This window comes from Acanthochromis polyacanthus, chromosome 5 (genome assembly GCF_021347895.1).
Source record: "Acanthochromis polyacanthus isolate Apoly-LR-REF ecotype Palm Island chromosome 5, KAUST_Apoly_ChrSc, whole genome shotgun sequence".
Lineage (NCBI taxonomy): Eukaryota > Metazoa > Chordata > Actinopteri > Pomacentridae > Acanthochromis > Acanthochromis polyacanthus.
The window spans coordinates 11,041,199-11,054,364 of NC_067117.1; the positions used below are offsets into that span (position 1 = coordinate 11,041,199).

The window sequence follows — 13,166 nt, forward strand, 5'->3', positions numbered from 1 at the left end:
TAGCATGCTTTGATTTGTACACATTGTTACCGCACTTATTCAATTGACTCTTATCAAGAAAATGGCAGCTTGAATTGTCAGTCACATCAAAATGGGCGTGCTTGGAGATGGACTGAGAGAGGCTCAGATAGAAGGACAGATAGAAAGAAAAGGGGTGAGAGGAGAGGGAAGGAGAAGAGACGTTTTAATAATAGAAACCATTTGGTGCAAAAAAAAGCATTTTCTTTCTTTTTTTTTAATATTGTGATCCTTTCAGCAGCTAAATGAGGCGACGTATGCGCCTTGGTTTGATTTGTCTGCTAGGCCCCATGTCCGTTTATTGAGATTGAGAGTGTTCCCTGAGCGCAGTAATGAACCATTTTATGATTCATTATCCCACTGCTGATTCCTGCTGCCAAGTCTGCAAACTTTCTAATTAGCTTAGGTCAAACATTCATACAGTTTTCTTCTAATTATCATTGCTTATTACAAAATGGACATCACAACACGGCCACAGAGGAATAAATTGATGTGGGTGGTGTTGTCCATGGAGCGACAGGTTTTATTCTCCCAGTGAATATTACAGAAATGGTGAGGAGCAGGCAGGGATTTGCTAAATAACCGTAGAGGAATGGCTCTGAGAATATAATCTGTAAAATAATCACTAAAAAATAAGTGGGGGAATACATAAATTGTTCTTTGGCGACTATTTTGTAGATTCAGTGGAGTCCAGCTGGTAATTGGACCGTGTTCCTGCTTGCAGACAGACCATACTAAGCCAGATTGGGTCATTCTAGAGTTGCATATCCATTATATCATGTTGAAAATACAGAAGGTTGTGAATCAACCTTTTTCTCTTTTTTTTGAAAAAAAAAGGTAATAATAATGTGTGTAAAGTGTACAGTGTAGAAATACATTTGTGTTTGTGTGAGAATAAGCAGGCGCTGTTCCCAGCAGGGAATAAAGGAAGCCACCATTGAATGTGGGAAGTCCTTTCATTAAATTTGAAGTTTAAATCCGCTGCATGCAGCTTCTTTTCCAGCAGCCTAACGTCATGTTGTCAGTTTGCTATTGTAGTCGGGCACAGTGAGAAACTTGGTTATCAGAAAGGAACGACTACGACTGGCTAACTGTGTGCGCAGATGAAAGAGCAGAGCTTAAATGTTTTGCATGGGGCAATTAACCCACCCACCCATCCTATCCGCCACACACAACCACATGCCACAACCATCATTACCACCCCTTACTCATTTGTCTTACATTTGACCATCATTTTCCAAAGTATAGCCTACTATCTAAGAGCTATGCCATTTATACAACCATTGGCTTCCACGACTCCAACTTGTGAGTGAAATCAAGGATGCAGGAAAAATCTGTTCACGCAGCACTGACCTTTTTAACCTTGCTAGCTACTAACCTTCTGGTTATTTTCACATCCAGCAGTTATGCACAATATTGCGTTGCTATTTGGTATTTCTCAATTGCTAAAAGAAATATCTGGATGTTTAGCTGCTAAATGCTTCAGTTTGTTCAACAAATTAGTTGCTAAATGTGTGTGATTCACATGTGGTGCTGGACAGGTAGCATACAGTGTGTTTGTTTTAGCTTTTTGACCAAACAGCTGACTGGGTTGATGAGTGAACACGTCACAGCAATGTACAGCAATCAGCCACCACATTAAAACAGTTGAAGTGAATAACATTAACCCTGTAACTATAAAGCAATGTTCTGCTGTTAAACCATGGATCGTGACATTCATGTGGATGTTCCTTTACACACACCACCTACCTGAACATTGTTGCAGGCCAAACACATACTCCCATGGCAACTGCACTCTCCACTGCCATCAACCTTGAAAAGCAATCAGTGTGCCCCGTTACATGACAAAAAGTGCTCAGGAACAACTCGAGGAGCACAAGAAGGAGCCCAAGGCATCAATTTGACCTCCAAACTCCCCAGATCCCAATCCAATCGAGCATCCAGGAGATGTGCCAGAACAGACCCGGTGCACAGATCCACAGGACCCGAAGGATCCCCACCTCCCTTTGTCTGACACCACAGGTTGCTCTGACATGGCCCAATGAGTCACAGTTGTTATGATGACATGATGGGAACCAGCACAGTATTAGGCAGGTGGTTTAATGTTGTGGCTGCTTGGTATATATATATATATATATATATATATCACATTTACCATTGTGAAGTACCCGTCTGAACTGAGGAATTCAGTAAAGGGGAAATTTATGCTTTGGAGAGTGGTCAGCAGTAATGTCAGGTATAAATAGTGTGTAGACTAGGCAATAGGCTAAAGCATTCAATAAATGCTCAGACTTTAACTAGTGAGAAAATAAAATCCCCAAATCACTGCCTAAACGAGCAACAAGCTTGTTCTCTCTGCCCTTTGAAAGTTAGCTCCCATTTTGCTGCAGCGCTCTCTGGTCTGTGGTTCTATCCCCTCTGGGAAGCTCTGGGCAAAAAAAGTCATCCAGTTCACCTCTGTAAAGAGCAAATTGCACAGAGTGTATGTAATGCGCAGTGGAATACTGAGTGCAACAGATACAGCAGATACAGAGTCAACGCAGTGTTGTTTGAGATTTGAAAAGGAGAGAAAGATTTGCATCTGCCAGGTTTCACTTGAGTGAAACCGCATCTGATGTATCTCACCTTGTTTCAAATGGAACTGGAGAGTCAGTTCGCCTGCTACTGGAGGGACAAAGGCGACTTTGATAGGCAGGCTCGGGTCTGTTCACAAAAGGAGAAGAAAATAATAATGACAGGAATGAGAATTATGCTTTGTTATTAAGTCGTATTATATGCTTGGGCTCCAATTAGTGAATGTGCCCTCTTTACCGAGTGCTTTTGCCCTAGATTTCTATAATAAAATGGTACATTTGTCGTCTTAAAGTAATACGCTACAAATCTTGAGATTTGCCTCAGCTAAATGTAGAATGTCATCTTTGTCAGTGAGTGTGTGTGTGTGTGTGTGTGTGTTTGTGCGCGTATAGTACATGCAGTCGGTATTCGTTTCGCACGCCCCAGGTTCCTTCCAGCAGAGGAAGCTTCCCTGTCAAGCAACTCACGCCACGCTGGAGATCAACTCAGCCCCTCTCAACATCAAACCAGATTTAAATGTGTGGAAAAAAGCAAAAGTGATTTGTTAAAAAAAAAAAAAAGGAGGAGAGAGAGAAAGTGGAAAAAAGAGAAAGGGATTTAAAGTTAAACCAAAAGAGAAGAAAGACGTTATAAACACTGCGGCTGTTTTTTTTTTTTTGGCTGTTTTTTCTCTGTACTTTTTTTCATTCTCGACTTTACAGACTCCATCTTTCTCTCTTTCTCTGCCCCTCACCCATCCAACCCCTATAGTGTGTGCCCAGTGAAGGGGCACTATCATTTACCCGCACACTAATTAGAACAGTCGGCACAGCAAACTCCTCTTCACTCACCACCAGGCTCACAAATTACATTTCATGTGTTTGTTATTTACTGCTCTTCTTTAATTAGAAAAAGTATTTGGAGGAGCACTCAGGAGGTATGGTGAAATCTCTCTGTTCTGTCTTATTCTGTATATTGAATAATCATCCTCCCTTAGAGAAATGTCCTTTTGTCTCCCGGCCTTCACAGTCTGAGATTGCTATTTAGCAAAACTGGGGTCTTCAGTGACAAATACACTCAAATGCTATTTCTAAGTGAACGTATTCGGACTCTTCTCACAATTAGAATCATAATTAGTTCTCCTTTTTCAGTTTCAAATTGTTGGAGGCTGTTTTGTAAAGAATACATATGAGCTTGTTGAGTATCCTCTCAATGTCTATTTTTCTGCTGTATAAAAAGACACATTTTTTGTCTGCGAAGGCTTAGACATTGTTCTGGCTTGTGTGGATGTGTGAGATGCTGCCAGTTCCTCTTGCTGCTGCTTCCTCTGCAGGATGAAAGGTTTAAGGTTCAGGCTCTTTAGCACTCCGCCAGGCCACAAAATCAGCCTGAAGACAAAAAAGGAGAGACGGAAAGGAAGCAGGACGGAAGAGCGAGAGATGGAGGATGAATCGGGTTGACAACATAGGAGCAAACAGAGGAAGGAGCCACATGCAGCAGAATCAGTGATGCTGGTTTGGGATGGCTTTGAACTATGTGGGAAGCTGTTGGTTTATCAAGCTGCTTGTTTTCATCCCAAAACGTATTCTCTCATTTGCTGTATGTTTAGTTGTATTCGCTCACAGTGAGGTCCTGAAATCATCCAGCATTTACCAGGACATGCTTCTGAATTTTGTAAATGTCACTAGACCAAGTTAGCTGTTTTGGGCTGGAAGCAAAAAAAAAAAATACCTCTATTAAAATCTGGAAGAATTAGAATAAACCTGTTCAACAGTTTCCATAGCTGAGTACCACAAGAATAAATGAAAAATGTTTTTTTGAGATTAATTGGCCCTGTCAATACCGCTTCTTGTTTAATGGATTACCTTAACAATGCAGTGCTTAAAAAACAACTATACTAACTCAAATTAATGTTATAGTTTAATAAAATATGTCTCCTTTGAACCCCAAGCAGTTTTGACTGTTGTCACATTTTTACTTGCTGTCATTTCTCACAGCAATATGATAACTCAGGAATATCTTCTGTACAGTAAGACAACGTGATAATGTCAGGAACCGTCATGAATGACGGTTGAATTTGAAATATTTTATTGTTACAAACGCACCCAGGTGTTACCAGTCCGGAAAAAAGCTAGTGACTCTAAACAATATGGATATTTTATAGCTTTAATCTTTAACCTCCTGTACTTCCTACTTGCTCTACTTAAACACAGGCTACAGTTCAATCCATTTTAGCTAAAAAGTCCCTGAATTTCTGTTACATGACTGTTGGTTGCAGCTAAAACACTAATGGCTTAATGGCTGCATCAGGACGCTCAGAATTTTTAGCTTTTTACAAAATCCAGTCAGAAATACAGATTTGATTTTTGGTGAATTTTGAAATAAGATATGTTGACGAAATATCACACTTTTAAATATAGATTTGGTTAAGTTTTCAAAGGAGATGGTATATGTCTGATGAACAGTTAAATGACTGCCTGGAGAGTCTTTTTTTCCCAGCTTCTTGTCATATAAGTGGTGCAATTTTTGCATGCCTTTCCTCTGCTGGTGGGGTGTGGGTGTCTGTGGTTTAACATACTAAAGTTCAAAGCGAGCTGCAGGCCTACATGTCCTCGTGTTACCCAGCCTGTCTACGTGAGCACTGTCACCTGTATGTCAAAGTAAGCAGGACTGATCTACACCACCAGCAAGTCACTCTGTTTAAAACATAGAATATGTAAACGCTTTACAGCGATGACAGCGTTAATGGCTATGAGTCTTCAAAGGGACTCGGCTAATAGGTTTAGCTCCATTACCGTTATGGATTTCTTATGAGGGACCACTTGAGTTCCATCATGATAGATTACACACCATTGTGCCTTTTTTTTTTTCTTGCTGTGTGTGTACAGTAAAGGCACGCACTCATTTCTATAATGTTGGATTAATACGGGGCATAAGGCGCAGATCGGTTTGGATGGCTCTTTATCTCGGGCACATCAGGGTGAATAATGTGTGTGCGTGGGCCTGGTGGGGGGGATGGTGTCATGGGATAGGGGCGGCGGTGGCGGTTGGGGGGAGTTGAGGGATGATTTCACACAGAGATGCTCCATAAATCCCACTCATAATTGTTTCCCTACTTGGTGTGCAGTCTTGCTCCATAAAGGGGCAAAGCCAAGGGTGCTCTAAATGTCAGGGGAGCGGCACGCTGATGAATTACCTGTTAAAGATATCAGAGAGAGGCGCATTTCATGTGAAAGATGAGCCCAACACAGCGCTATAGGCTCTGACTGCATGTGTGAGCATATTTCCCCCCCACCGCCGCCGCCCCTCCCCCAGGGGAAATTTGTCTTTTTATCAACTGTCCAGAGAAGTCACAGCATATCCTAGCCTAATAAATCAAAGAGAATTAGCTTTGCTGGGTTTTCTTATCTCTGATGTGCCTGTTTTTCTGCAGAGATCACCTGAAGGTGTGTGTGTGTGTATTTGCAGAACTGGCTTGACAGTAGAGGTGGCTCACATATGAGTGGTTTAGTTTCATCTGGCAGCGTGAATACTCACCGATCTGTCTCTTAGCAGCCTTCAATGAAAGACCCAGACTTGACCGAAATGTGAACGAAGATGCATACAGTCACATCCCAGCTGCAGAATTAGCTCAGTTAAGTTTATATGTGTGTATGTTAATCCTTCTTACATAGCCACACATTGGTTAATACCTTGATGTTTGTCAGGGTAGCTGAGATGGTGCTAGTTTGAAACAGGGGTCATTGAATGTCTCTTTCCCCTTGGCCTGTCTGGGACAGCTATCATTACAGACCCAGCGCCTCTCCAGATAAGAGTGCCCAGGACTTCACAGTACACAGGCTGCGGCAACCTGCTGTGATAGCTCATGCTTAAAGGATAATACTTTTTACGCATTAATCAGATGGCTCTTTGACCACGGAGTATTGCGCGGCCCAGATGAAATTGAAAAGCGAGGTTTGGTTCCCCGATAATCTCCAACACAAACATCAGTAAAATGCAGCCACTGGTCTCGCTGAAAGGCTTCAGAGTCATGGAAGTGGTTGCAGCAGGTTTAAAAATTCATGATGGAAATGTCAGAGATGCTAAGAGTCTCACTAATTTCTCTCTCCAGTTCAGTGTTTCTGGTTCTTCATACCATCTGGACTCTTGGCAAATGTAAACACCGTGTTATGAGAGATGGAACATAAAGCTCTTTTACTTTCTAAATCTGCTGGTATGCAATTAATTTTGCAGCAGAAACTGGCATGTATCCTTCACCAGTGAATCTTCAAATAAACCACAGAACAAAAAGCTGGCAAAACATTAGATGATTTAGAAAGTATTGTCTTCTACTAGGTTATAAATTATATTCTCCTGCGATGATGATGAAGGCCTAGCTTTTCTGAAAATAAAAAAGAAAAAAGGGTGATTTGACATTTGTTACATACTACAACAACACACTGAGTAATCAGTTCTTTGACCTGAATCATGTCTTAGATTCTGTCATTTTCAATTTAGCAGTTTAAAATGTGGTTTATTTTCTATGTGTCTGTGTTTTTGTTTCTTTCTCTCCTCTGGCCTCATGGGCGAAAAATTGCCTTTTTCCTTGCTGTGAAAGCAGCCACTCACTCGTGTTAATTTCTGTGTTTCTTTCCATCAATCACCCCCTCCCCAAATGGGTTTTCATGTTTATGCCCATTTGTAGGGCTGCTTCTATCCTCCTCCATTCTTCCTTTGTGTTTATGTCTGTGAATTTTGAGGGAAAACATGTCGAGGAGCTCCCCTTGGCGATGGCAACAATTTGGCTTTCATATACTCCTATCCTCCAGACTCTGTTTAGTGCTGCTATTCAAGTTGTGTGTGTGTGTGTGTGTTTGCATGCATTTGTTCTACAGGATGCAAGAGAGTAATAATGCTTTTGATTGGATACAATTTTTGAAAGACTTTGACAATGTGGAAGGGAACTTTCAGGTGAAAACAGCTAAGCAAAATTATGTTTTTAGGTAGTGTTGTGTAATTGTGATTATTCAGAATCTTGCAGCTCACTGTAAAGGAGGTGAGCAGAAGATGGGGGGGGAGGTTAGTGTCATGTTTCTTACCTCTAAACTGACAGCTTGTCAAAGACTGAGCAGTAATTGAAAAGCATGGGAAAAGTGGATAATGATCGTTTATTTGTGTGAAATTCAAACGAGGGGTTGAGAAAAGCTGGACTTGTCGGTTTAGAGGCTTATCTAGCTTTGGTTGGCTGAGTAATTAAATCAGAGAAGCGAGTGAAGTTCTCCTCAGCTCAGCGCCTCGTCTTGTTTCCTCTTTAATCAGGTGGCTATTAAACCTCTGATTGCACTCCCCATCTTCTGACTTCAGCTTAGCTATTAAACACAGACTAGAAGCATTTTTAGTTTGTGTGTGTGTGTGTGTGTGTGTGTGTGTGTGTGTGTGTGTGTGTGTGTGTGTGTGTGTGTGTGTGTGTGTGTGTGTGTGTGTGTGTGTGTGTGTGTGTGTGTGTGTGTCAGTCTGCATGCTTATTGTTTCACATTGTAAGGATGTGTAAGAACAGAAAGAATAGTTTCAATCACAAGTGGAAGATGAACTAGGACAGAGGAAATACAGTGCAATATGGATTACAGCAGAGTGAAGCTGAGAAAAAAAGACACACAGATGCTGGTGTTGTTCCACCACCTACAACATGTTATTCCACTTATTGTTGACTAGTTGCTGAATGCTTCTTTCAGTAACTATAAATTCATTCACCACTGACACGTAAAATGTCTGTGACTTTGTTTTTTAACTTGAAAAATGCACACATTGATGCACTTGCAAGCAAAATAACCAAGCATCTACAAATCCTCGAGCACACCCACTCATTGACATTTGTGGAAATAGTTTATATTCCTCTGCGATCAAAAATTCAGCAGTGGCTTTTTTCTCTGTGTGCTTCAAGTGACATAATCTGTCACAAGTGACTGTATGACCTCTTCCAAGATCATCTGATTCCTCCTCTGCACTCGGCAGAGATCCTACAGATTGGACTAATGCCAGCTCAGACGGCGACCACCGGCCAAGCTGCCTGCATACATCCATTCTTATGTGGCTAGCTTACTTCTGCTGGCACAGGCAAGGTTGTTCTCCAAAGAGAGTCGACCTTTGGATTAGTGACAGAATAAAACCTGGTGTTATGTTTAACATTTAGGGTGCACTACACACACACACTACCAGTCAAAGGTTTGGACACACCATCTCATTGAATGTTTTTTCTTTATTTTTTTTACTACTTTGTACGTACATACTGAAGACATCAAAACTATGAAGCAATATATGTGGAGTTATGTAGCAAACAAACACTTATGTATGATTCCTCAAAGTAGCCGCACTTTGCTTTGATTACTGCTTTGCAAACCCTCGGCATTCTTTCAGTGAGCTTTATGAGGTAGTCACCTGAAATGGTTTTCACTTCACAGGTGTGCCTTGTCGTGGTTAATCGACAAAGCTGTGAGAATCTGCAATGTAAATAGTCGTGAAAATAAAGAAAACTATAAACTTGTGAGAAGTTTATATTCACCCAGGCAATTTCATGTTTTCCGTGAGAACCCACACTTTTATTCACGTGCAAACTTAATTGCTCAAAGGTTTTCTGATCATCAGTGAGCCTTTCAACACCATTAGCTAACACAGTGTAGCATTAGAACACAGGAGTGATGGTTGTTGGAAATGTTCCTCTGTACCCCTATGGAGATATTGCATCAAAAATCAGCCATTTCCAGCTAGAATAGTCATTTACCACATTAACAATGTCTAGACTGGATTTCTGATTAATATTTTCTTCATTGAAAAAAAATGTTTTGCTTTCAAAAATATGGACATTTCTAAGTGACCCTAAGCTTTTGAATGGTGGTGTATAGTTATGTACAGCTTGTTCTTTCTATTTTTTAATGAGTTAATGACAAAATGTATCTTTGTTTATTTTGAGTATTGGGGAAAAAAAATGTTGCCAAGAAAATGCATTGCACAAAAATTCTATTATTAAACCTATTTTCATTGCCTGTAGTTTTTTACTTTGAGGGACTGTGGCACAAAATCAGAAACTGATTTGCAATCCTCTCCGTTTTTTCCAACTTTATATAACCAGAAGTAGAGTTGCACTCATTGCAGGAGGACCTTGTTTACCAAATACTTTGGTGTAAAGTGTCTCCTTGCAGCAGAAATTGCAAAAAAAAAAACCTTTTGAATACATGTGGATATTAAAGTCTGGGTGAAAATATTCTCCAACTTACTATTATGAGTCTTATTTCCTGTGTGTTTCTCTGTATGTTTTTCTGAAGCCCCCACCATCCTGAATGAACTAAACTGGACCCAGGCGCTGGAGAGGGTCTTCATTGAAAACCGTCGGGACGACAGCTCTTTGCGCTGGCAGGTGTTTGGCAGTGCCACAGGAGTGACACGGTACTACCCAGGTAGGCCGCGGGGAGCCGAGTCGACAGTCTGCCTTATAACTCACGGCAAGATAAAGTCTAAATTGACCCTAGGGATCCTCAGCTGCAGAACATTGGCAATCTCTTATCAGATGGCTGTACTGGTAACTCGATAGACAGAATGAAATTATGATTACTTTCATCTAATCTGATCTGAAATATCCTACAGTGCACTGCACGGCCAATAACTTATTTTCTTGCTCTCTCCAGCCACTCCATGGAGGGCGCCCAACAAGATTGACCTGTACGATGTCCGCAGAAGACCATGGTAAGTGTCGTGACCCTGTGCCCACAGAGTCATTTAAGTTTTTTGTTCTGCCGCTGTTAATGCCTGCTGGACATTGTATGAATAGAACGGAAAAAAGACCATTACCCCTTTAATTTTTGAACATAGCAGTAATTCAGTGGCGTTTTTCCAGAAACTGACACATTTTAAGTCTTCAGGAATATAAATTTTGGCAGTAGAGGTGATGCTGGTATCATCCTGTGACACTGCACTTCAAATAAATCTGTCATTTTACGTCATTTTTGCTAAATATTACAAAATACACCAACATATCAAGAAAATTGTTAAAAAAGACAGGATTTACAAATCAGCTGTATAATCATTTAAAACCTTGCAACTGTGAATAGCCATAAAATGTCAGTTTAACAACATTTTTGATATAAAAAGATTTGCAAATGTATTATAGTTTGACAAATATTTTTATTTTATAGAAGAAATTGTTGAATTTAAGGTCAATACTATAAATCTATTTCTGAAATTGGATAGAATAAATGACAGTATGCTAAAAATGAAGGTTCTATAACTTTACATGAATTTGTTTTCACATCTAAAATGTTGAATTAATGTGTTTTCATCTATCTTCCATCAATCCATCTTATAATTTTATTTTTCTTACAGATGTAATTATCCTTCGTTAAACAATGAAAAGCCCAAAAAATGCACATAATCTTCTATAATCTATAAAGTTAAGGACAGAACATGTATTTTTTATGTAAAATGGAAAATGACTGCATTTTTAGGGGATGGCTATTTTTTATTATTTTACTGTATTTTTGGTGCCCTAGCTGCTGGAATATTTAAGGTCTTTCTTTTTTATTTTAATTATATTCAGACACCTAAGCTCGGGCAAACCTTTAGCGAGAAGTGAGATCAAAATGTTGAGTTTGAGGAAAGATTTCCACATTTATATAAATTCAGACTTTAATGCTGCGGTTAGAACCACTCTACAGTATATTATAAACAGGTTTTACTCTTTCAAATTCTAATTTCTGTCTCATAAAAGAGGTAACAGCCTGTGGCGGTTCGCTGCATATGCCTTTTACTGTTACACTGAAAATAATTTGAGGTCATTTTGCTCAATGAAAAGGTATAACTTGCCGCATGTCTGTACATTAGAGGGCTCTGTGAATATAGCTAGTGTACAAAAGAAAGGCTTTAACTCATAAATCCAGCCAGTATTAGGATTCCTCTGCAGTCGTTTCTCTTTAATAGACCTTCTGTGTTCCTTCCAGCCCGGAGCCAAAAAAAAGAAGAAACAACCCAGAATATTGTTTAATGAAATGAGATCAAAATGTTTCCCTGGCCTGTATTTATCTCAGTAAGAATAATGCACAAAGCACTGTCTTACAAAACAAGCTAGAGGCTAATGCTTTGTTTAGAGCAGCCACCTTTGCATCTGCAGCAGCTGATACCTGTACAGAGCGGCTGGATGGACAGAACTAGGCTGTGGCGGCTAAAAACACCCGCCTCACCCGCCCACCAGAGCTTCCTGTCCACCCTCTGACTTTCAATCTACCTGCCATTGTCACATCGGCTTTGTGGCTGCCCTGCCTGTTGCCTGGTTACAGGTCGGAGCGAACTGGACATAATCATGACAGCAATGTTGATTAGACCTGACCCCGTTTTCCATCTCTGTCTTCGTCCAGCTCAGCCTGAGTGGCTGTTTGAGGTCAGGCTGGGCTGGCCGATGAAGGCTGGGACCAAACAAACACGGGCAATTCAGCTGTGCTCGGATTAGAATGAAGCTCAAGATACCAAATATGCAATATTGACAATCTGAAATGTAACTGTTTCTTGTGCAAGTGAAGTTTATAGATCCAGTCCAGGTTTATTTATTGATCCGTAGGCATTACAGCGCTGCCATCCTCGACCAAAAGAAAATATAGGAAATAAATACTCCAGACTGAATAAAACTGAAGTCAAAAATACATCCCTCTATATTCCATACCACACACACAAGGACATAATAGGAAATGTAAAATACAATACATTAAAAAGTTTACATTTTCCTCAAAGTTTTGGTTGTTCTGTACCCGGTGAGATAAGAGAGACATAAAAACTCGTACTGTAAATTCCGCGAAATAGCTGAAGGTTTTGACTTGCCACAAAGTGAATGTAGATGCTGTGCATTTAGGGTTTTTTAAATGAAAAAATTCAAAATGATCACCTCACGCTTCAATGTATACACAACCATGAGACTAACAAGGTGTTCCCTGACAGTTTAATTAAGTTATCACCAGATTAAAATCTCCCTGGTGCTGCACTGTCGCATTAGGCAACAGAATAAACATGTAAAATGCTGGAAAGCACAAGACAGCGTGCAGCAGGATGAGGTAAAACAATGATCCTGTCCCTGATCTGTCAGCGCAATAGCCGAACTACATCCGAGTTTAATTCCCTTACACATGTTGGGACTGGAGGACTCTTCCCAGAGACGGAGAGGAACAAGCGATGAAAAAGATGAGGGGGGGGGGGGCTGCTGAGCGGCGGCAGCATGTGTGACAAGGTTAGACAGAGGAAGAGGTGTATTTTTGCACAGAGGAACACCTTGTCACCCCCCTGGTCCTCCATGTTTGTCACTGTCATTTCTGTTGAGCTTTTCCTCATGTTGGAGCCTTAGACATCCCTGTAGCCTGTTGCTTAGCAACTTGTGCCCAGCCGTGCTGAGTGGCGGGCCGTGGCAGGGAGTGTCATGATATGTCAGGTCAGACTTGTGTGATTATAGTCTAACATGCTGTCTCCTCTGCTGACGTTCACTGGAGAGGTCGGCCAATCACGCACTTTACAAAAACAGTCTGCTGGGGTTAGGTAAGCCCGTCATGTGTGCTTATGTGACAGCACTAGATAGCAGTATCCGTCAC

The 13,166-nt window shown here is 40.7% G+C and overlaps 1 protein-coding gene across 3 annotated transcripts in view; it reads left to right on the forward strand.

Annotated features, from left to right (window-relative positions):
• cacna2d2a (calcium channel, voltage-dependent, alpha 2/delta subunit 2a) overlaps positions 1–13,166 on the forward strand; it is a 160,726-nt gene that overhangs the window by 102,267 nt on the left and 45,293 nt on the right. For all 3 annotated transcript variants that reach the window (XM_022207975.2, XM_022207976.2, XM_022207977.2), the window contains 2 exons: positions 9,870–10,001; positions 10,230–10,287. In XM_022207975.2, the coding sequence (XP_022063667.1) occupies positions 9,870–10,001; positions 10,230–10,287 (190 nt within the window). The remainder of the gene's footprint in view (positions 1–9,869; positions 10,002–10,229; positions 10,288–13,166) is intronic.